General features: G+C 47.5%; 4 protein-coding genes and 3 non-coding genes across 7 annotated transcripts; 3 read left to right on the top strand and 4 right to left on the bottom strand.

The window, feature by feature from the left end:
• Positions 1-3,398: 3,398 nt before the first annotated feature.
• Pdw03_tRNA24 lies at positions 3,399-3,472 on the bottom strand. Its single transcript has one exon. It is a non-coding gene; the product is annotated as a tRNA-Ile (tRNA).
• Positions 3,473-8,261: 4,789 nt separating this feature from the next.
• On the bottom strand, positions 8,262-8,540 carry Pdw03_4912 (uncharacterized protein; the record flags this gene model as incomplete). Its single annotated transcript, XM_066100867.1, has 2 exons — positions 8,262-8,361; positions 8,416-8,540. 2 exons carry the CDS (start codon positions 8,538-8,540, stop codon positions 8,262-8,264), a joined length of 225 nt encoding a protein of 74 aa, XP_065956267.1.
• A 723-nt stretch (positions 8,541-9,263) lies between these two features.
• Pdw03_4911 (Calcium/calmodulin-dependent protein kinase II isoform) lies at positions 9,264-10,721 on the top strand (the record flags this gene model as incomplete). Its single annotated transcript, XM_066100866.1, has 3 exons — positions 9,264-9,481; positions 9,545-10,122; positions 10,186-10,721. 3 exons carry the CDS (start codon positions 9,264-9,266, stop codon positions 10,719-10,721), a joined length of 1,332 nt encoding a protein of 443 aa, XP_065956266.1.
• Positions 10,722-12,027: 1,306 nt separating this feature from the next.
• On the top strand, positions 12,028-14,007 carry Pdw03_4910 (Histone H3; the record flags this gene model as incomplete). The annotated part of the gene is made up of 3 exons (XM_066100865.1): positions 12,028-12,413; positions 12,951-13,165; positions 13,454-14,007. The coding sequence occupies 3 exons, from the start codon at positions 12,028-12,030 to the stop codon at positions 14,005-14,007; spliced, it is 1,155 nt and encodes a 384-aa protein (XP_065956265.1).
• Positions 14,008-18,286: 4,279 nt separating this feature from the next.
• Pdw03_tRNA37 lies at positions 18,287-18,360 on the top strand. The gene has a single exon. It is a non-coding gene; the product is annotated as a tRNA-Ile (tRNA).
• A 611-nt stretch (positions 18,361-18,971) lies between these two features.
• Pdw03_tRNA23 lies at positions 18,972-19,045 on the bottom strand. Its single transcript has one exon. It is a non-coding gene; the product is annotated as a tRNA-Ile (tRNA).
• Positions 19,046-20,354: 1,309 nt separating this feature from the next.
• Positions 20,355-24,503, bottom strand: Pdw03_4909 (reverse transcriptase; the record flags this gene model as incomplete). The annotated part of the gene is made up of 3 exons (XM_066100864.1): positions 20,355-21,233; positions 21,288-22,504; positions 23,021-24,503. 3 exons carry the CDS (start codon positions 24,501-24,503, stop codon positions 20,355-20,357), a joined length of 3,579 nt encoding a protein of 1,192 aa, XP_065956264.1.
• Position 24,504: the final 1 nt, after the last annotated feature.

The raw sequence follows: 24,504 nt of genomic DNA, 5'->3' as shown, positions 1-24,504 counted from the left end.
CCTAGAATAATAATAAATTAGTATAGTTACTTGATTTTATGATAGAAAATATACCTCTCGTTGTAGGAAGTTTGTAATCTCCGCTTTCTTCCCCTTTTCCGACCGTAAACAACCAGCCGTTTTCCGATGTTTCTGGATGGTTGATGTGCCATGATACTGCGCTTTGCCTGTGCTGTTCGGGCTTAGTGTATAAGGATGCTCTAGGATCTTCCCACAGCGCTTGCACATAACCTTTGGTGCGCCATCAATACCCTGAGCTACCTGATGGTAGCTATTCCAGATCTCTGTATGGCGGTTCGAATCCCATTTAAGCTTGCTTTTCCTCCCGTAGTCAGTCTCTAACCACCAGTCCACAAAATCGTTATGTGACATTGTATCGTATAGAATAAACCCTTTCCTACGGTCGGGTCCAACGCGTTTCAATAAAGGGGGGATTGGGAGGGGATCATCTGGTCTTCGGAAGTTTGAGTCGATTGTGTGTTGACTTGCGGATGGTGTGACTTGTCCAGTTGAAATATATGAGAGATCGTCAAGATCACCACCATAGAGCGACGATGCAAAGTCGGAAAGTTGGCTTTGAGACATAACATGAGAATGACATATAATATATACAAATGGATGTAAGGGGAGAAATTCTTTAACGTACAAAGGTAGAAATGCACTAAAGTTGTAGAAGTGTCTAGGAATATTGATATATCAAATATAGTAAATCATCCTACTCTTGTTGATTGGTCTATTATACTAAAATTATATGGGTCTAAAGAAATACCCCTGAGATAACCCAGTCAAGACCCAGTCAAGACCCAGTCATAACCCATTTAACCCAGTAAGAACCCAGTAAACCCAGTAAAACCCCAGTCAAACCCCAATTCCCACCCCAGTTCCATTAATCCTTCTCAAAATATTTCTTCCTACCCTCCCTTCAAGTCGCATATACCAAGTAGATTAAGAGGTAGTAAGTAGTTTTGAATATAAAAGTTTACTAGATATCTATCCATAGTTATATAAGCTCTAGAATTAAACAGAAGAAGAGAAATAAATGAATTCAAAAATTATTTTACTCTGTAGATGAAAATATATATTACGTTGATGTGTGTTGAATATATATATCTGCAACTTGGGGTATACTTTGTATTTTAAATGGAATGCAATCCTACGCCTGAGAAAACCAGCAGCCAACACATACCACCTTTCCATATGAAATAAAGCATTTGAAGAAGTAATTAATCTTGAACCAGATATATTACTTTGGAGAACGAGGTTATTTCTTAAAATTTCCTTTGCCTTGTTGGTAGAGAGTGTAGCATTTCGATGTAGAAACCATAACAGGGGAAAATGACAGTATGTTATTTAAATATTTATGCCATAATTTATGCAGAAACTGGGTCGAACTGGGGCTATACTGGGTTTTCTGGGGCCCCAGTCACTGGGTCTGGGTTGGGTCTGGGTTATGAGGTTTCGACCCAGACCCAGACTGGGTTGGGTTCTGGGTCGAGACCTTCGACCCAAACTGGGTCGTGCGGAAGTCTACGGTTAAGCACTGCTCTACTTATAGTAGTATACAATTGGAATCTCTGACCACGGTCGCAAATCTAGTCTTTGACCACGGTCAGAAATTCAGTCTATTTTGTGGATATTTTGTGGATATCCACAAGACATCCGCAAGACATCGAAACTCGCAAAGTCCGCATTTTGAGAACTTTTATCTCGGGTTTCTCAAGTTCTAGTAGTCAAACCGGATTAAGAAAATAATCAGTAGACAGCTGGGACTCTTAGCTTTTATTTGAGCCTAAAATCGAACGAACTTATCCAATAATAAAGGTTTTGATTTTCCATGTTCTATCTCCTACGAAGTTTATCATAGTTAACAGTAGTTAAATATATATTTCTACATGTAATTTACCACAAAATCGTTAATCTACGGCCACCTTTACATGAAAACGTTGGACTAAGAAAACTACGACACCACCTACAAATACTGTATAAGGAGACCTTCGATACATGCCTATTTCCTAAAATTTCAAAGGGCCGACTGTCGATTGAAGGGGTTGGTTCTGTCAGGACCAAACATGCGTTTATTTCAGTGGTAAGGAAATATTGGTAAGCTGCATTAAGATCATGTGACAGGCTATAAGGGGGAAAGTAAGCGAGAGTTGTGCTAGTGCGGATATCCAAGGATATCCGCAGTGCGGATGTGGATATCAACTCATATCCAATATCCGCAAATTGCGGATATAAGGATCGATCTGATATCCATTGGAGCGGATATGCCGCAGTCTAGTTCGAACCGTGAACTTCGATAATTCTGATTTTTTGACCGTTTCGGACATGGCGGGAACAATCCGGGCTCATAACTGTTGAACGAAATACAGCGTACTTTTCCACTAGACCATAACAAAAACCAAGGTTCCTGTTTATGGCCTAGGGAGGCCGTATTTGAGGTTTGACAGTATATCCTACCCCGTGCAGGGATATACTCCTCCTGTGATCACGTGGTTGCTTGATTGGCTCTCGGTGGCCCATCTGTGTACCCGGTGGGTCACCACTGATTGGTGACGGGTAGGTCCGTAACACAGGACTGATGAGACCTGGGTAACCCCTGGATACCACCGAAAGGTACGAGTGACTCGGCGAGCTGATGAAGAAAGGCATCCTGACTGCCTTCGACCTCGAAGCCGGAAATGTGGAGGATGGATGTTTTGGGCTTCGTTTTTAGGCCTTGAAAAAGGCCCGTCCCTCTTTTGGGAGAAGGAATGGGGCTGGATTGATGCCGAAGGCTATGTCTCGCACATTGCTCCTTTAATGGAGGGATTTTTCCGCCTTTGAAAGTATCGAAACCCAATTGTTATGCAAGATAATGCGCCTGGGCATTCTGCTAAAGAAACAATTGAATAATTTGAGGAGCTTGGTGTTTATATAATGGCGTGGCCTGCATTTTCACCGGATTTGAATCCTATTGAATCTGTATAGAATTGGATGAAGGATTGGATAGAGGAGAAGTATGGAGATCAGTATATGACGCCTACTATACTCCGAGGGGTTGTTCGTGATGCTTGGGATGCTGTACCGGAGGATTTCTTGAATGGGCTGATTGAGAGTATGCCTGCTCGGTGCCAGGCGGTTATTGATGCTCAGGGGGGTGCTACTAAATACTTAGTGTTGTATGTAGTAGTGGTATTGTATATGAGAAATTGTTGTATGTGAGAGAAATGGGAGAGTTGAAAGGTTGAACCCTGTTTTTTAAATGAATATTGTAGTATCAATTTGGAAAATACCATATTAAATACCATGCTAGTTTATACGCTAGTACCGCCACTGTGGAGGTGGTGAATCTTTATAGGGTAGACTGTTATAGGAACAGTCGAGGAAACAAAAACTCTGAGACTAAGAAAATACGCTGGTTCCAGAGGGGGTCGAACCCTCGACTTTGACGTTATTAGCATCACACTCTAACCAACTGAGTTATGGAACCTTAATGAGCAGAATTTCGTCTCTTGGGTCACCATCTACACATCACGAGTGCACTTTTACTATTATTCGTGTAAGCGCCAACAAATCGACCATTTAACGTATTTCACCACCGAGCCGCCACTCTTTAATAAAGGCGTCTATAAATTAGCACTGAGTTATTCCAACCACCCACTATGCCACTAAACCGATCCCGAAGCTCTAGAGATTTAATTTTAATGAGCGAAGCGAAGCAAATGTACTAAACACAAGTCTCTTAGACCGCCCTTTGGGCGGTCGCAAGAAAAATGCCAGTGCCAGGCAACCCATAAGGGGTTCCTATAACTGTGTCATCAATTGAAAAAAAAAGAAGTTTTAAAACAGTACCTGATTCACTATATAAAAAAGAAGCCCTTGAATGTTCATTGGAATATCACCATTGGCGCATAAAAGGAATACAAAAAAAAGAATAGATGGATTTCAACAGTACCTTGGCGAACGATCAATTACTTGCTAATCCTGCTCGAACGCGCACGTCCTGTGGCAATGGTAGTACGTATCGTTGCAGTGGCAGATGTATTGGCCAGTTCGTTGTCTATACCGACAGTTAGAAAAACACCCAAAAGTGGTCATTCAGACTCCGAATCTAAATGATCACTTAGTGGCCCACGCTTTGCGGGGGTGGCTGTTTTTTCCCGAGTAGTCTCGTCGGTAGGATGACGGGATTTAGTGTGACGATCTGGGAGGACGATCTGGGAGGATTTCTGCCGGAAGTTTCCGTCTTGACGAGGTTTGTATTGTTTGATTGTTGGATCGTGACAGGACCCTATAAAGGTTCCTGTCTCGCAGGTTTCTTTCTTTCTCTCTTTCTTAGACTGCGGCATATCCGCTCCAATGGATATCAGATCGATCCTTATATCCGCAATTTGCGGATATTGGATATGAGTTGATATCCACATCCGCACTGCGGATATCCTTGGATATCCGCACTAGCACAACTCTCGCTTACTTTCCCCCTTATAGCCTGTCACATGATCTTAATGCAGCTTACCAATATTTCCTTACCACTGAAATAAACGCATGTTTGGTCCTGACAGAACCAACCCCTTCAATCGACAGTCGGCCCTTTGAAATTTTAGGAAATAGGCATGTATCGAAGGTCTCCTTATACAGTATTTGTAGGTGGTGTCGTAGTTTTCTTAGTCCAACGTTTTCATGTAAAGGTGGCCGTAGATTAACGATTTTGTGGTAAATTACATGTAGAAATATATATTTAACTACTGTTAACTATGATAAACTTCGTAGGAGATAGAACATGGAAAATCAAAACCTTTATTATTGGATAAGTTCGTTCGATTTTAGGCTCAAATAAAAGCTAAGAGTCCCAGCTGTCTACTGATTATTTTCTTAATCCGGTTTGACTACTAGAACTTGAGAAACCCGAGATAAAAGTTCTCAAAATGCGGACTTTGCGAGTTTCGATGTCTTGCGGATGTCTTGTGGATATCCACAAAATATCCACAAAATAGACTGAATTTCTGACCGTGGTCAAAGACTAGATTTGCGACCGTGGTCAGAGATTCCAATTGTATACTACTATAAGTAGAGCAGTGCTTAACCGTCTACCCATAATTTCTGACCTCGGTCAGAATTTCCAATTGTATACTACTATAAGTAGAGCAGTGCTTGACCTTCCACCCATAATTTCTGACCGAGGTCAGAAATTATACTTACCTGGTGATATTCAACAACCTCGAGTACCAAGTATTACACGAAAAATACATAGGAATGTATAATAATAATGCATACCCCTTGAGGTCACGAGTCTAGGCATGTTTGTATTGTTTGATATCCATTGGATATCCGCAGATATCCAATGGATATGAGGTCCATATCCAAATCCTCAAGGCTGCGGATATGGATTGCGGATATCCGCGGATATTGCGGATCGTGCCGCAGTCTACTCTTTCTTATCCTTTCTCTGTACTTAGTATTCTCGTTGAAATGCACTCTTTTGTTTAAAGAACTGGCTGGTAACATTTAGAAGCATTCTTCTTCGCCTTTTTACTTGGAGACTGCCGGGGGGTAGAGTCCTTACCGGTATCAACGGGGGTAAGGTTGGTTTCGGGTGTAGATGTTACGCACTGCCTAACTGGTCACAGTTTGAAGCGAGTCGGTGATGCGTCTCGATTTATCCGATATCATAGGGTGGCGACGGAGAGCAGCCCCCTTCAAGTGTACAGCTCGTCGCTAATTTTTAGCCCAACCCAGAGCATAACAAAAATTTGCTATCAAACGGAGAGACCAGGCTGGCTTGTGGATGAATCAGTGATGGCAGACGATTGGAGTTCATGCCTTCAAAGCCTCGAGGGGCACAGCGGGTCCGTCTTGTCAGTTGCCTGGTCGCCGGATGGAAGCCGACTTGCATCAGCGTCAGATAATAAGACCGTTACGATCTGGGATTTGGTCACTGGCCAGTGCACATCAATCCTCGAGGGGCATAGCAACTTCGTCATGTCAATTGCCTGGTCGCCGGATGGAAGCCGACTCGCATCAGCGTCAGATAATAAGACCGTTACGATCTGGGATTTGGTCACTGGCCAGTGCACATCAACCCTTGCTGCTAATTCTCCTGAGGGTGTTCAATTTGATAAAGTCAATCTGAATCACCTGCATACTAGTGTTGGAACATTCAATCTCGAAAACAGTGTTTCTATCAATGCCTCCCTTGACCGTTCGGCTCCTCTGCCAAATCAAACAGGGTATGGCTTGAATGATGACCGCACCTGGATAACCTATAAAGGAGAAAACCTTCTTTGGTTGCCCTCAGAGTGTCGGCCGGCCGCTCTCTCAAGATCAACCATATCTTCAAATATCGCAATCGGCTGTTCGTCAGGCCGTGTCTTGATCTTCGATTTCTCCCAGGAAACCCCTGTCATGACCCCTGTCATAACCCCACAAACCTCAAGGTTCCTTTCCAAAGCTGGCGGATATCGTAGGTGCACAATCTTCTCGCGTTTCTTTAGCAGAGAGTAGGACTTTTCCCTATTCAACTGCTCTGGGTCAGAGCTTTGCTTGTCGATGGTAAAAAAAAAGAATAAGAATCAAGCAAATTAGCACATTGCGTTATCGCAAGGATGAACGGCTGTTTCTCTTGCAGTAATGCAGTTCGATATAATGTCGAGCAGGTTTTAAAATGTTCACTAAAATACATAGCTTCTGAATGCAGTAGGTATAGGATTGTTCAGAAAGTAGCTCGTATCTAATAAACTTGTCAATTGTCAGATTGCAAGAACCTATGGCAACACCCGCTGGCTTGTATGGATGTTTCTGAAATTTCATCTCTTTCATTGGTGACCTCACCCAGTCAAAGGAGATCAGGAACGTGTGTAGTTTGGCCGTGACGGGTCACCTGTCGCTGCGGTCTTAGACCGTAGCGTCAGATAGAGTCCATCCGCACTCCCTTGTAGGGAGGCAATGTGTCTGTATATTTGTGATGGTTTCTAGATACAGAGGGAAGGTGGGAGGGACAAAACGAGTCTTGACTGCGTGAGAGATGACGAGCTACCAACAGAACAGAGGCGAGAAATTGACTCCCGTGAGGCAGTTGCAGGAGGGAAGAACCCCTCCGTAGGCCTGTGGGCTCTGTGCGGGCATCACGCGAGGCAAACCCAATAGAACTCCTTCCTTTTCAAAATAAAGGGGTACTCGTGACTAGCAGGACTGTAAAGTAATTCACATGCGAGCTGGACACACAAGCGAGCTGGACACCCCAGAACACATAGTAGAAGCGATAGATAAATTACAACATGACATCGGAACAACAGTTGTCTATATGAGCTTTTCCTTTTAGCATAATACTTTTTATATTATGTGTAGCCTCTTTAGGGAGTTCTAGGAAATTTAATAAATCAGTGACTAAGATATATAAATTTCTAGGCTTCAACGATGTAAATTTTGATAACGTGAATGCAAGTTTTTGGTTTACTTGAAATTGATATATAATACTAAAAATGCCCATCGAAAGCTATCGGCAAATAATGAAATAAAATAAATATGTTGGTTGTTGCGATATCATGTTGTAATTTATCGCTTTTACTATGTGTCCTGGGGTGTCCAGCTCGCTTGTGTGTCCAGCTCGCATGTGAATTACGCTATTTCGTGCCATGTTCCGTACCATGCGTCAAGACGGTTCGAAACAAGGATAATCTGTGGCCTAGCCCAAACAGGCTTAGGTGGTTTCACCATCGTCTTGGCGGTGCGGCTTGAAATAGTTTCTCTGTGTAGAACATGGAAGCCAATTTCGAATATTGCTGTAGTACCGTAATTTCTTAAAGGAACTGATGGAATTATCGTGCAAACGTATCAAACAAAGGGAAGGTCCTAAAAATCTAGCGATATCCTTCTTTCATTCTCCCATGTTCTGGTCTCTTTGTCACGCGCAGTCTTCATCACACTCGTTCACATTTAATAGAAGGCTGCGGTGACGCTATAGTGAACTTATCCCGGTAGGCAACCTACTTTTTTGTACGCGTGGTTTCTTTTATCTTCTACTACAATTCTCATTTGTTACCAATGCACATAGAAATCCGGTACTTCCGAGAAGCTGATATGACTGTCATCATACTAATATTGCTTTGAATTATCAATATTGCCCTGAGCCAAAAAAAAGGGGGATTACAGCTCTCTGTGTGTACGTACGTATCTGAATCCTGGTCCTGCTGGGCCAGTCTAGACATCGATTATTCACCAAGACCACATCCCCAAAATATTTAAAACTGCGGGCACCATGACTCTCTCCTGTCCCAGCAAAATCAGACAATGTGCTCTCTGCTGAGCCGGTCGCCAGCGGCGTCATAGTAATCGACGGTACAGTGCCGGCGTCTATCGCTTCTACTGGTGTGCCAGCCGTTCCTAAAAACTCTCGTCAGCAGCCATAGGCTGAGATGAGAGATGCGAGCAATTTACACGACAGTGGCACTCGTAGCCCCGGCAGGTGCTTGGCTAATGACCAAGTTGATGACACTCGTTTTCTCACTGGGATTGTTCGAATACATATTCGACGGGTCGAAAGTAACATTGCTGGCATTCATGATGAACCAAGAATTGCGCTGTCCTTGAGAATCCAATATGGAAAATAAGCTTAGAGGAAAAACGGCTGTTGGCATAGGTAGGTCGTGTTTGAATAATGCGGTTAGGGACCATGAACTCAAATCAATTTATATTCCTTGCGCACATCAGAGCCCAGCTGCACAATGGCCATATCGTCATCTATCTGAATTTTCTATGTGATTGTGATCGGGGTGCATAAGCGCTGGAATCATGGCCCCTGTTGAAACTTGATGTGGCCAGCCACGATCTAACTGTCCACTCAATGAACGTGCTTGCTCCGGTAAGTACATTATCGAAATCACCTAGGCTCAATCCAAGGGCAGGGCGCGTATTGTAACCCGCTAGCTATGCTATATGGAATTAGGTTTTTCGTATTCTGTCGCTATCGGTTGATCAGCTTGTAAATTCGTTACTTGGCGGCTTGACCCGGGCCGCATTTAGGCCAATAACAACAGCTCAAGGTTCTTAGTCATATAGCACCGCGATGAATAAAGATAGTACGCGCCATGACGCGTGCTCCGAAACGAACTCCAAGACTTGCCCGTGTCATAGGACTATAAATGTGCCCCGGAAGCCTTGTCCCACGCTTTTTGAGAACGTCTATCCAGTTTTTCCCCAAGCTTTGGACTTCCGTATCACAATCCTTAATCCCTTACAAAACATTCCCCTTGGCAACTTTTAAACGACGCATCTCCATCGCAGTTATGAGCACTTCGTCTCCTCCCACTCCGCCATCCAGGGCCTTAATAGATGATGAACGGCGATTCAAAACCATTACATTACCTTGTGAGTGGGTGGAGGATTATCGGCCAGGTGGTTATCATCCAGTCGTTCTCGGCGACGTCTTCAACCACCAGTACAAGGTCATCCGGAAGCTTGGCGAGGGCTCCTACTCAACGGTTTGGCTCGCCCATGACCTAAAGTATGTCCATCTTTCGCATTTCTACTACCGACGCTATATATCATCGTTACTCATTTCGTTTAGTAACAGTCGATATGTCGCCCTGAAGATACTTGTGTCGGAAATCTCGGAATCGACAACTGAGCTACGAATATTACGCCATATCATCGAATACGCACCAGAAGAAGGGTCCCGATATATCACGCTACTGCTGGACGAATTCGAACACCGCGGACCCAATGGCCTCCACATGTGCCTGGTACTTGAGCCTATGGGCCCGAGTGTCAATACGATGGTCGAGGAGCTGCCCCAGTTCAAACCTCGTAGGCGAGGAATGAAGATCCGCTATCCGCTTCAGATGGCAAAGAGTATCCTTAAGCAATCCTTACAGGCTCTTGCATTTCTGCATGAAAATGGTATTGCCCATGGAGACTTCCAGCCGGGAAACATACTCTTCCCTCTTATCGATGTTGACTCGACCCCTGAGGAATTGCTACTACAAGAGGAAGATGTGCAAGCCCGGTCGATCTCGCCTCCGGTACAGAGGCTGGATGGTAAACAAGATAAATGGGCGCCTCAATATCTTTGCGTTGCGCAGCCACTGGTGCCCTTTACTTGCTACGCCGAAGGGTTCAAGGTCAAATTATCCGATATGGGCGGTGGTCAGTCCCTCCATTCCTTTTTCTTGACGAATATTAATACTCACACCTCAATTCCCTGGACAGCTTATTTCTTTACCGACCCACCAACAAAGCCCGTTACTCCACTCGGTCTTCGAGCTCCCGAGTTGATTCTTACCGGAGCCGTCAACAATACCGTTGATATCTGGAGCTTCGGTTGCCTTATTTTTGAGCTAATTACCGGACAGCCACTCTTCTGTATACCATGTTCCGAGATGGAAGATGACGATCATCTTCTCTCCCTCACCGCCCAGCTCGGTGCCCTCCCCGACGAGTTATTCAGGCATTGGACAACCTCGTCGCTCTACTTTACGCCCGAGAGGAAGCTCTTTAATTGTCAGCTTGGAGGAGTCGCTCCCGGGGAGGAACCGCTTATAGTGGAGCAGACGTCCATGGAAGAGTGCTTCGATCGGGCAGGCCCGGATCTCGATGAGGAGGAAGCTAAGAAAGTGAAAGCGCTTATTCGATGGATTTTGCAATATGACCCCGGGAAGAGACCTTCGCCTACGAAAATCTTATCAGATCCATGGTTTTGCGAGATTGACGTTGAGGACGACCCATCTAAGATATCTATAGTCTAGTATCTTGCGTGGCTATGAGGAAGATATCTAAGTAGGCTGCATATCGTTTCGACGAGAGGACAGCGTAATGAATCACACAGACAAACATACCGTATGACCCAAACATGTTCATATAGAGTACTATTGCTGATAATTCACAGATGCCATTATAATCTCCATTACACTCCTTTTCAGTCTCCAGGGCTGTTAGCGTTTCCAAACCCTTCTCCACAACCTATCAGTCAGCCGTTGGTTGAATTTCCACCTAAAAAAGGCTTCCCATTTGAGCGTGCAGTTGATTGTCTCCTGGGGCCGGCAGAATGCCGTCTGGTGGTGGCAGAGGTTGTTATTTGAGTGGCTTCATGCTGCGCTGCCAAGTATAATTCCTGGGAACTGCGGAGTTGAATGATCTTGGTCAATGGATTATGGTCGCCGTCTTCCACCCAGGAGATACACGGGAAGACATTGAGAAGATAAGGGCCATGGTCTTGTGCCACCGGTGTTGTGTTTTCACCAGCGAAAGGAAAGCGATCCCATTCATTGTCGTCGGGATCAAAAGGTTCTTCGAAATCTGTCTCGAACTTCTGTTGCGATCTCTGAGTTGGAAGCCAAAATTCGGCCGCGTTCTGAACTATTGATTTGATTTTTGTACAAAACAAATCGTGCTGCGCTTCAGGAAATAGGCCATCCGTATACGAAGACATTCTCTGGACCACGGCTCGAATCTGTGCTCCCGAGAGGATTGCAGGGTTGCATACTCTCGGCGCCTGAGGCCGCTACTCAGCGGCGCTCGGACCAAGCACTTGGTCACGGGAAAAAGGGGTTTCATATTGGATAAGCGAGGGCTTGGCATTAAATCACGTGATGATACAATAATCACTCGGCATGAAAGAACCACAACGACGAATGCTCACGTGAGCATCCCTAGGCGGTCAAATATCCTAGCGCATGAACTTGCTTGTAACCGTGCCAAGCGCCCAACCACCCATCCTGGGTAGTTGGTGCGCCCCACCAAGCGCAAAATTTCCAATTTATCATCACTTTTGTACCTATTTTACACCACACCACGATGTCAGACCGAACCAAAAAAATGGAAACCCAAATCCAGCTTGCAGTCAAAGCCTTCTCCCAGGCTAACAAGCCTAATATCGCCCAGCTAGCGCGGGAATTTGACGTACCATACCATCGGCTTAGGGCTAGGATTCATGGCCGTCAGTCCTATACCGACCGTGCCACAATAACCAGATCCCTAAATTCAATTCAAGAAAAGGCGCTCACTAGCTGGGTTCAATCCCTAGATAGTGCGTATACATCACCTACCGCAGAGATGATTGAGGGTGCTGCAAATGCCATTCTAAAGAAGGCTGGTGAAGATCGGGTTGTCGGCCACAATTGGGCCTATCGCTTCATCACAAGACTACCCCCTGGATTCAACTATATCACCCAACATCCAAAGGAGAAATCGAGGGTTGATAGTGAGGATTACGGCGCCTTGCTTCTTTGGTTTAATAACCTTACCCAGGTTATGAAGCATCACCAATTTCTTCCACACGAGATCTTCAATTGGGATCAAACCGGCTACCGAATTGGCAAAGGTAAAGCACGTAAGGTTATTACCTCGCGTACAACCAGTTACATTGCTACCGGAGGCCAGTCGGAATCAATTACTGGTATTGAATGTATCTCTGCCGATGGCTGGTTGATGCTACCATGGTTTTTACCTAAGGGTAATACCCACATGGAGGAGTGGTATGAGAATATCACTACTACCGATTTTCGAATTAAGCCTACTACCAATGGCTGGATTGACGATGAAACCGCCCTTCAATGGCTATTCTCCTTTCATGAAGCTACTATTAAGTTAGTAAAGAAGGGTAGGCCAAGGCTTCTTTTAATGGATAACCATGGCTCTCATCTTACATTCGAATTTATCGACTTTTGCACACAAAAAAACATCATCCCACATTTCTTTTTACCCCATACAACACATCTCTGTCAACCGCTCGATGGCCCAGCATTCCAAAGCCTAAAACATCATTTTCGTACGATGAATAATGAGATTGTTATGTGGGGTGGAAGTGCAAGCAAAAAACGGGATTTTTTCCGGATCATTCAATCGGCTAGAGATGAAGCTTTTACCCAAAGAACAATAAGATCATCTTTTAAATCTAGGGGTATCTGGCCCCTGGATCCAGAGGTTATTCTTAAACCTCTACGCCAAAGAGATCTTGAAGCTGAAGGGTCCCTTAGGATTCTTACGCCATCCCCCCCCGATTTTACAAGCTCAGCCACCAATTCACCACCAGATACAATTGAGCGGGTTGAAAAGCTTAATACTAAGCTTCTCAATGATCTAAAGAAGATTGAGCATTTAGTTCAAAGCGTTCAGAGGCATATTCGACGGAGTGCAGATGCAAATACGCTTTTGTCCCAAGAGGTTGAATTGTTAAAGGCCTCTTGTCACGGTGTGAACCGTAATGCTTAGTAAAAGGAAGATCACGGCACGTGATCTCCGACCTGTTTATCTTGAACTTCAGTTCTAGATCCTGTTGTAGCTCTTCGAGCTACGTCTTGTATATTAGCCTGCCCCTGCCTGTGCCTGTGCCTGTACCTGTCAATGAGAATCTGATCTGTTACGACCTGTCCCTGCCAGTCATCTCCCATCATACCGTCCTGCCAGCCCGCACCCTGACACTACGTAGCTCCTACCCCTAGGAGTTGACTGTCTGAAAATGTCTGAACCGCCCCGAAAGCCCCCGAACTGAACTCTGGTAGACCCGGTCCTGAGCAGACCGCTACCACTGAAGATCCGCCTGCTACCACTGAAGAACCGCCTGCTACTGCTGAAGAACCGCCTGCTACCGCTGAAGAACCGCCTGCTACCGCTGAAGAACCGCCTGCTACCACCGAAGAACCGCCTGCTACCGCTGAAGAACCGCCTGCTACCACCGAAGAACCGCCTGCTACCACCGAAGAACCGCCTGCTACCGCTGAAGAACCGCCTGCTACCACCGAAGAACCGCCTGCTACCACCGAAGAACCGCCTGCTACCGCTGAAGAACCGCCTGCTACCACTGAAGAACCGCCTGCTACCACCGAAGAACCGCCTGCTACCACTGAAGAACCGCCTGCTACCTGTAAAGTCCCGTCCGAGGAACCTGCCTGCACGACCAACTGGTCTCGAGAAACGAGACATTGCAGCCGTATCGCTAGCTGCGTGTGCTGCGTATGCAAGAAAGAAATACAGCATGTTCGCAATTACAACCGCGGACATCGAGACTGCACTGAACCCCAAGACCGACACTGAACCTGACCCCGTGTCTGCACTGCCTGAAGAGTTTAGAGACTTCGCCGAAGTGTTCTCACCCAAGGAAGCCGAGCGCTTGCCACCCCACCGATCATACGACCACAAGATGGTCTTACAAGAGGACAAACCCTTACCTTTTGGGCCCCTCTATCCCATGTCCCGAAATGAGCTCGAGGTCCTGAAAGACTGGATCGAAGATAACCTGAGGAAAGGGTTCATTCGGCCCAGCTCCTCGCCCGCTGCCTCGCCTGTTCTGTTCGTGAAGAAACCCGGCGGAGGTCTCCGCTTCTGCGTGGATTACCGTGCACCGAACGCAATCACTGTTAAGGACCGTTACCCGTTGCCGCTGACCAAGGAAACCCTGAATAACCTGAAAGGGATGAAGTTCTTTACGAAGATTGATATCATCTCCGCCTTCAACAATCTGCGAATTGCGAAGGGACAAGAATACCTGACTGCCTTCCGTACGAGATTAGGACTGTTCGAATCTTTGGTGATGCCATTTGGTTTAACTGGAGCCCCCGCATCCTTCCAACGATTTATCAACGACACGTTACGAGAGTACCTGGACTGTTTCTGTACTGCTTACCTGGACGATATCCTGATTTACAGCCGCACGCGTGCGGAACACATAGAACATGTACGAAAAGTCCTCCAGCGCCCCCGAGAGGCAGGCCTGTTCGCAAAACTATCGAAATGCGAATTCTGTGTGTCCGAGACGAAGTTCCTTGGTACTATCATCGGTGAAGATGGTATCCGTATGGACCCCGACAAGATCGAAACGATCGTGAACTGGAAAACACCGACCTGTCTGACTGATGTGCAAGCCTTTATTGGTTTCGGCAACTTCTACCGCCGCTTTATCAGAGACTTCTCGAAAGTCATCGCCCCGCTCGTGAGACTCACGAAGAAAGACGTCCGTTTCGAATGGACACCTGTCTGCCAGCTGAGCTTCGAAGCCTTGAAGAAGGCGTTTACATCTGCCCCGGTTCTGAAAGCGTTTGACTGGTCCAAGGAGATAGTCCTGGAAACAGACGCGTCTGATTTTGTCTCTGCCGGTGTACTGTCTCAGTACGATGACGCTGGAATACTGCACCCTATCGCATTTTTCTCGAAAAAACACTCCGCCGCCGAGTGTAACTATGAGATATACGATAAAGAACTGCTAGCCATAATCCGCTGCTTCGAAGAGTGGCGTCCCGAACTGGAGGGCACACCCTCGCCCGTGAAGGTCATAACTGACCACCGCAATCTGGAATATTTCACGACAACGAAACTCCTGAACCGCCGCCAAGCCCGATGGTCTGAATTCCTGTCCCGGTTTAACTTCAAGATCACGTACCGTCCCGGAAAACAAGGTGCAAAGCCCGACGCCCTGACCAGGAGGTCAGAGGATATCCCTAAAGAGGGGGATGAGCGCTTAGCGCATCAGAGCCAGACTGTTCTGAAGAAAGAAAACCTACAGATAAACGTCACAACACGACAGAGAAACGGAGTCACTACAACCACTCCACCTGAACTGCCAGACCTGCCAGAAGAACCGCCTGCTACCGCTGAAGTCCCGCCTATTATCACCGTTCCGCCCGACATTGCCGATCCGCCCATCACCGCTGCTCCTGAAACAAGAGTCCGATTCATCGAGAACAACCTGCCCGAACCACCATCTACGATCAAGGATTTACTGCTGGAAGCCTACAACCAAGATAAAGTAGTACAATCTATCCTGGAAGCGTTAGACAAGAACGCTAGCCGTCACCCTGAGATTACACTTGCCGACTGCGAACGAAGAGGCAACTACCTCTACTACCGGAACCGCTTGTACGTCCCTGACAACGATGAACTGAAAGCTGAAATACTGCGCCTGTGTCATGACAAGCCCACCGTGGGACACCCTGGCCGGTCGAAGACCTATGAACTGCTGTCCCGAGAATACTACTGGCCTAGAGTATACCAGTACGTGAGCGACTGGACCAAGAACTGCCATACCTGCCGCCGTATCACCCCCGCCCGAGAAGTCCGTCAAGGGATCCTGAGACAACTGCCCGTACCTGAGAGAGCCTGGCAAGATATCAGCATGGACTTCATCCCGCACCTGCCCCTGAGCTACGGTTACGACGCCATCCTAGTCGTGGTAGACCGTCTGACCAAGATGAAGCACTTCATACACTGCAAGGGAACCTGCAACGCTGAAGAAGTCGCCCGCCTGTACACCCGTCATGTCTGGAAACTGCACGGCCTGCCGAATACCGTTGTATCTGACAGAGGACCCCAGTTCGTGGCCCAATTCTGGAAACACCTGACAAAGCGCCTGCGAATCACCAACCTGCTGTCAACCGCTTATCACCCGGAAACTGATGGCCAGACTGAACGCGCGAACGCCGTACTGGAACAATACCTCCGAGCGTATGTGTCCTACTTACAGGATGACTGGTCTGAATGGCTCCCGCTTGCCGAATTCACTGCAAACTCTCATTACCCCGAGAGCACCCGAGTTTCTCCGTTCTACGCGAACTATGGGTTCCACCCCCGCATCGGGTTCGAACCATCCCAGCCTGCCAGTCACCCTGCGACCCGAGACGCGGAAAAGTTCGCTACACGAATGCAAGAACTGACTGAGTACGTCCGCGCCGAGATACTGTCCGCACAAGCCCGATACGAAGAACAAACGAACCGTCACCGCGCCCCTGCCCGCCGATACCGTCCTGGACAACTGGTCTGGCTGAACGCCAGGAATATCCGAACCCTCCGCCCGCAGAAGAAACTGGACTGGAAGAACCTAGGCCCCTTTAAGGTCCTAGAAGCTATAAGTGCACACGCTTACAAGCTCGAACTGCCTGCTAGTATGAAGATCCACCCTGTGTTTAACGTCAGCCTGCTACAGCCTGCCGCCACGAACCCGGTAAATGGACAAGTTACTGAACCCGCACCGCCTGTCGAAGTCGAAGGACTGGAAGAATGGGAAGTTGAAGACATCTTAGATTCCCGCTGGGAACGACGAGGCCGAGGAGGCCCGCGTCTGAAGTACACCGTCAAATGGATTGGTTACGACGAACCCACTGAAGAGCCTGCTGAATACCTGGACCACGCCCGCGAGATCGTACGGAACTTCCACCGAAGATACCCGCACAAGCCTCGCCTCGACGGAGCTCGGCTCTAAGGGAGGGGGTACTGTCACGGTGCGAACCGTGATGCTTAGTTAGAGGAAGATCACGGCACGTGATCTCCGACCTGTTTATCTTGAACTTCAGTTCTAGATCCTGTTGTAGCTCTTCGAGCTACGTCTTGTATATTAGCCTGCCCCTGCCTGTGCCTGTACCTGTCAATGAGAATCTGATCTGTTACGACCTGTCCCTGCCAGTCATCTCCTATCATACCGTCCTGCCAGCCCGCACCCTGACACCTCTTTGAAGAAGGCTCAGTTCCACAAATCAACTGCAAATACACCAAAAAATGGGAAATCGCTTCTTAGGACTAAAGGCAGTGTCCTATCACCTATATGTGCAAATAGGATGATGGTAAAAAGACAGGATGCCGATGCTAAGAAGCTAGAGCGGCTACAGGCAAAACAGGCCAAAGAATTGGAAGCCCAACAACGGGCCCAGGAAGCAAGGGATTTATTAGAAGCTGAGCATGAAGCTTCAATGGTGGCAAGAGATAGTCACGGTGGAAATTGGTATATAGATAGTCATGGTGGTTACATGTAAATAGTATTTTTATTGAATGAGAAATTGGAAATTTTGCGTTTGGTGGGGCGCACCAACTACCCAGGATGGGTGGTTGGGCGCTTGGCACGGTTACCGCGCCCGTGGACACGGGCGTGTAGTAGCTGGTACGGAACCCTGATTTCCCGCGCCAACGGGGCGATTTTAGGATTTTTGGCTTGACTAAATGCATCGATACCCTTTGAAATTCGATCCTCGAGAGTTTCGATTTAATCGGCCATCGTGGTAGAGTGTGAAACGCTAAGAAAGTTGATATGAACTTGAAAAATTGTTGTTGAGTGGGGCGCACCAATACACGAAGGTGTGTGTTGGGCGCTTGGCACGATTACTATTATTTGTGCAGAGACTGATTCCTATCGAAAGGAAGTTATTCTTAGGAGACTGATCCTTCATACATAATCCCCATTATTGTGTATGTCACAATGATAATTCCACAGAGCCTCCGAACGAAAGTGAACTTGTCAATAATGACGGAATCACAGTTCCTGGGGCAAATGGAACGTCCCTAGCCGCAACGTGGTCATTATATCTATATAGGAATGCTACATATAACTTCTGGTTCCATAACTCAGTTGGTTAGAGTGTGATGCTAATAACGTCAAAGTCGAGGGTTCGACCCCCTCTGGAACCAACCAAACATCTTTTTTCTGAAATTTTTTTGCGGAATCCGTGGTCTTTTTGACCCTTTTTCTCTTAAACACCACCCAATACGAATACCGCCCTTGTCTTGTCTAGTAACCCTTTCAAGATCGGTATAGGCTATCTATGTCTCCGCAAACTACATCCTAATGTTTCTAGGTAGCCTTTAATCCACTTGGTTGTATTTCTCTCTGTGATTGAATAAGTTACTTAATTTTCGCTTGTTTTTCTACATCTGCTTTCTAACGTGGGTGACCGCCTGTGTAGCAACTGAATTTTTCTGACACTCCTATGTACCATTGACTAGTCACTTATTCTTATTTCTCATGTCATTATTGGAGTAGCTAGGTGGTTACGATCAAATAGCCTGACTATTGAACGTATTGAAACGATGTTGTACGTTTACTCTTGGTGACGAGGCTATACATACTTGTACCACATCATCTTTAAAGTCGGCTATCATCTAAATTTCGATTGACAAGGTAGAGGGGGGCTTAATCCTATAATTGTACAAGATCCTAACCTATAAAACAAAAGAATCTATGGGTTTAAATTGTGCGTCACTAGACTAGTTAGTGAACTAAACCAAAAAAGAAATATGGTTGGTTCCAGAGGGGGTCGAACCCTCGACTTTGACGTTATTAGCATCACACTCTAACCAACTGAGTTATGGAACCAGGTTATACAGGAATCTCTGGAATTTGCTACTATCATACTGCAGCACAGAACAAATTTTGGCATTTATCGGTATGACAGTACTTCGCCATTTTTGGTATGACAGAAATCTAATCTATGGGCACAACGAGGTAGGATATGATCAATGAACATTTAATTTTCTAACCGACTGAAATGACAAAAACCCACTCTTTTTTCTATCCTATACCAAGAAAGGTAAGCATAGGTAGTATGGCATTTACATAGAGAGCCCTATTATGGCAGTCCGAGCTTTTTTCTGGAATTCAATACCCTTTTCTAAACCATGTATTGCAACATAGTATTCAATGTATCCCTCTATCTCAATCGCTTAGCATGTTACCCAAGAGTAAGGCTTTTATCCAATCTCTTCTATAAGAAACGGCGGTTTCCCACTGCTGCGCGTCTTAAGTAGTACCCTGCGACCCAGCGAGTCGACTTGAAATGTCGTTCAAATGTTGTAATTATTCCGGCGATAAAGTCGATCAATCGATTCAAAGCTACGAGAACAAACACGCTAGTTGACATACTGGAGGGTATCACTCCCAAAGAGACTAGCTCATCTCGCCGCCATTGGGATGTGAGTCGCACGGAACAAGGAGCACCGCGGAAGATTAACTACACGAACGGGTAGCAATAGCGTGAAAGCAGACAACCAGAAATCATTTATGCGCCATTGAAGCGAGCTACCCGGAGTGTCCGCATTGTGCCGACTATCTCATGTAGGATGTTGATAAAGTCGTCAGCGGAAGGGGATTGAATACCTTCAATCGTCGAAGCCGAGGTTTTGGAAATGCACAACTCTAAACGAGAAGACTTACCTATAGCTACATAGTATGTTATGTCCCACCGGCATCAAATCGAACCACTAGCCTAGTATAATGATGATGATGATGATGATGATGAATTCATTGACCCGATTTAGCTCGCTTTACATACATGCTGCTATGCGGGGGTTGCGTCCCAGAGCCCGCTCCCGACGATAAATGGTGGTGCATTCCCAGTATGCAGATCCACCCTGTGAGCAGGACTCGATTTCTCGAGGTCCTGCCACCTGAAAAGTAAGGCCACAAACCGGCCGGCGTAATGCAAACAAGACAAAAGAAATGTAAAGAAAGTCAATCCATCTGCCCGGTGTAGATGGTTTCCCGTAGTCCCCGCGGGCGCAGAGTGTCCCCTTCTTTCTCTGCAATGCACCTTCCACTTCTTCACTTCTCTACCTCCACTTCTTCATCCAGCTCCCCGAGTCACCGAGTCCCTGTATCCCCAGGACTGCCAGGTCTACTTGCTGCATCACTCCGGCAGGTCGAACACGAATAGGTTCGGGTCATGGCGCCATGCTTCTTCGTCTTCATCGGCAGCGTGCGTTGTTCTCCATGTGCGTTGGTGTGAGGTGACCTCGGCGGACCTGGCGCCCGGCCACTGTGATGTGTTCCCTGTTTCTCCAACATTCGCAGTGTCTTGGGTTGGTTTCGGTTTTGAATCCTCCTCCCCCTGCTCCTTACCCATGGCGACCGAGTCCACTGACTGAAACTGTCCCAAGAGTCCCGATGCGATCATGAACTTCGCCACGATCGGCGCTGCCTTCACTTCTGTCAACATTGCTTGTTCTCCAAGCGTTGTCGACACCCCCTCCATAAACAATTCCTCCACCATCTCCGACCGCAGTTCCTTCAGAAGCGGGCACTCCAGCAAGACATGCTTCACACTCTGGTTTCCCAGGTCACATTGACAGCGCGGTGAGTCGCTTCGCTTGATTTTGGACAGATATTCAGCAAGTCCGATGATACCTGTGCGGAGTTGGATCAAAACTGATGTTGTCGCTTTCCGCAGGCCCTTCCAATAAGTCAAATTTGACTTGCTTGGCACCTCGATCATCCTCCTCGTCCTCCTCGCTGTCCTCTTTGATCCTCCCTTTGTCCATGCCTTCTCCCACGCGATCGTCGATTCTCGCTTCACACTCTTGCTCGCTGCGGCGGCAAGCCGGATAGATCGGTTGTGGTTGACATTGGTGTTGACATTGGTGTTGTCATTGGTGTTGGCATTGGTGTTGGCATTGGCATTGGTATCATGAATGTTGGTCTCGGTGGTGGTAGCTGCTTCTTTTGCATACATGTCTGCAGCCTCATTCCCCGGAATGCCTTCATGTGCGGGGACCCAGCGTAGTTCCACCTGGATTTTATCATTGCACCATTCCAACAGCCGGAGACATCCTTCAAGATATACCTGGCCAGATGGCATTCGTGGGTTTTGGATGGCTCTGAGCGTCGCCTGGTTATCTGTAAAGATGACCACTCCACTCTTAGCCAGACAGTCCCGCCATTCGTTGTCATCATTGAACCTTTCTTTGATGACTTCCAATGCCATCTCGATAGCACGTAGCTCGGCAGCGTACACAGTGGCGTCGTCGTCGGTCCCCATATTACACAGCCTGGCTTCATTCCGCCTGTATGGGTATGCCGGGTACACTGCGGCCCCAATGCCGCCTTGATACCCGCTCCCATCGGTATAGAGCCTTGCTGGTGCATAGAGTTGTTCGGTGGTTCGCTTGTGTGTGTTTATTGCTCGCTCTCTCTCCTCAATGTATACCCTTGGTGGCTTGGTCCATGGTGCCTGGATGTATGCCTTCCTGCTCTCCCAAGTACTCGCCAATGGCCCCAAGGGTGTAGTGAGGCAGCCACCCTTCTTCCAGGTTTGGGCCTCCATCGGTGTATACCCCCCCCTTTGCTTTTGCATGTGTCCTCTCTCCACTAGCATTGTTTTCGGCACTGCGTATGCCGGGCCTGTACGTATACGAATAGCAGCCAACTGGACTAGCCGGTCAAGCTGCTGCTGCATAGGTAGCAAATGCAGTTCAATATCCAGTGCCTCCCTAGCAGTTGTTTTGAAGGCACCGCTCATTAAACAGGCTGCCCTTGACTGGATGTTTGCAAATTGTTTCACGTAGCTTCGTTCTCTTAGTGTGCTGGTCAGCGGTGAGTGCCAGGCAGCTGCTCCGAAGAGCATCTGTGGGATCATCACTGCTTGGTAGATAGCACGCATAGCGGAGAGAGATGCTCCCCATGTGGAGCCAGTCAGTCCTCTTAGTGCTTGTAAACTGACGCCGGCCTTAGCAAGCATTTGCTGCCGGTGGTGCTGGAAAGTTAACCCTGGGTCTAGCCAGACCCCGAGGTACCGCTCCGCTGTTGTGGTGGCCTGTACTGTGGTGCCCTGCAGTACTAGTGGTGTGTGCTCTTCCCCCCCAGATTCCGGGTTAACGAAGTGGATAAGGGCATACTTCTTAGGATCGAACACCGAGGCATGCCTAGCTGCCCAGGCGTCGGCATATTGGCATGCCTTTTGCAGCTTTGAGATGGTTTCATGCTCATCCTTCCCGATGACAATGAAGGCAACGTCGTCTACCCATCCACTTGTCTTCACACCCTCACAGCCCTCTACCAGATCTGCATTGTAGATTAGGTAAAGGATTGGAGAGAGAGGTGACCCCTGTGGGATACCAGTTGGTGTTGGGATACTCTCTGACACCCCTTCTGGTATACGGATTCTAGTACTTCGGGATGTAAGGAATGCTTTCACCCAAGGTGCGAGCTGACCGAGTCCCCTTTTGCGGAGGTTGTAGAGTAACCTTTCGTGAGAAACGTTATCGTACGCTCCGGATACATCAAGTAGTAGCATGCTTGCTATCTTGCCTTTCCCCCAAGCTCTTCGTATCCGGCCGATGATCGACTGGATAGCATGGTCGACTGAGATTCCCTTCCTCCCGCCGAAATGGGTATCCGGAAGCAATTTGTATGTTTCCACTGCGTAGCTAATTCGTCGGGCAACCACTGCCTCGAGGAACTTGCCGAGTGTATTAAGAAGCGCAACTGGCCGGTATGACTTCGCAAGCTGGTAGTCACGCTTACCAGCCTTACGTAGTACCACTGTAATCGATTTCTGGAAGTGTGTTGGGTTGGTACCAAGCCGTATGCACGCGTTGTAAATTCGAGAGATGGTGTCGAGTACTGTCGGTATCTCAATAAGCTTATGCCATAGGGAGTTCGGAAGGCCGTCCTCTCCTGGCGCTTTGTCTGGTGGCGATGCTTTGACTGCCTGTTTGATCTCTTGGTGTGTGATCTCTGGGAAGCGGATTGGCCCTCGATTGATCTCCGTCGGATCATGGTTGATCACCTTCGAATCGATGTCAGAGAGATCTGCCGGTGGCGGTACTGGGAAGAAAGCTTGCTGGAAAGCAGCTGCTTTCTCTTCGACTGTCTCGGCTAGTCCCCCTGGTATCTTGATTGACGGCGTGACCCCCTGGTCATATGCCCCCTGCCGATTTCTTGCCCATTTGCTCATCCTCCACATACCGCCAGGACCCTCCTCGATAACCTCCTGTACCTTACGGCGGTGGTATCGACGGAGCGCGATCTTGATCAGCCGGGTCTTCCGGTTTCGTGCTGCTTTGTATAGCTCTTTGTCGTAAGGGTCCCCTGTCCGTTCGTGTCGACGGCGGAGCTGTCGAACTTCTTTGACTGCTTCCTGACACTCTGGTGTGAAGCTGGGATTTGCCCACTGCGAAGGGATCGCCCATGGTGTAGAGATATCGACTGCGTCGTTGATGATTTGGATGAATGCTTGGCACTCAGCCTCCACATCGTCGGCTGTTGTGAGGTTTTGGGGGTTGGTGGTGGTATTGGTGGTGGTGGTATTATTCGTGTTGGTGGTGGTGTTGGTGAGTTGTCGCTCGATGAATTCTATCAGCTTCTTGTCGTCTGTGGCCTTCCAGTTTCTCCTCTTTGGTGGTTCGTATGGCGGGGTACCGATGTCGATTGTTGTCACTACTGGGTAGTGATCCGACCCATGATCGGTACCGACCTGGCATTCAACCACCCTCTCTGCTAGTGTGTTACTGACAAAGGTGAGATCTAGGACCGATGCCTGCTCGTTTCTTCGCCATGTCGGTGATCCAGTCTCTGTCGTCAGTGACAGATTATGAATCCCCGCGATATCTAAAAGTCTCTCTGCTGCTGCGGTCGCTTTCGCTTTGGAACCTATTCCACTCCACGTTGGGTGGTGTAGGTTCATGTCCCCGATCAGGATATGTTCTGCGTATGGTCTCTGGGCAAGCTCTCTATTGAGCTTTTCCACCGTTTCACCATCGTCGTTGTTATATATGTTATGCATAAAGAGGTCTGTCCACCCATCTAGATGGTTCCTCCGCAGTTTCAGCAGCTGGTATCCTTTCGACACCGTCTTGCATGACCAGGAACCTGGATCGATCCGTTTCGACACGAACAGACAGACCCTGGCTCGTTCACCTTCCAACTCCTTCGGGAAGACTAGTTGGTGGGTGGCCTTGTTTGGGTAGTGGGTTGTTGTTGATTGAGAGTTGATCCAGGGTTCCTGAACCGCAATCACATCCGCTTTCTGGACTGCTTTGTCTGACAGAAATGAGGCCATG

The sequence above is a fragment of the Penicillium digitatum genome, chromosome 1 (genome assembly GCF_016767815.1).
Source record: "Penicillium digitatum chromosome 1, complete sequence".
NCBI classification, from domain to species: Eukaryota; Fungi; Ascomycota; class Eurotiomycetes; order Eurotiales; family Aspergillaceae; genus Penicillium; species Penicillium digitatum.
Note: the sequence above shows the minus strand (reverse complement) of the source record. Positions and strands in the feature narration are given on the sequence as shown.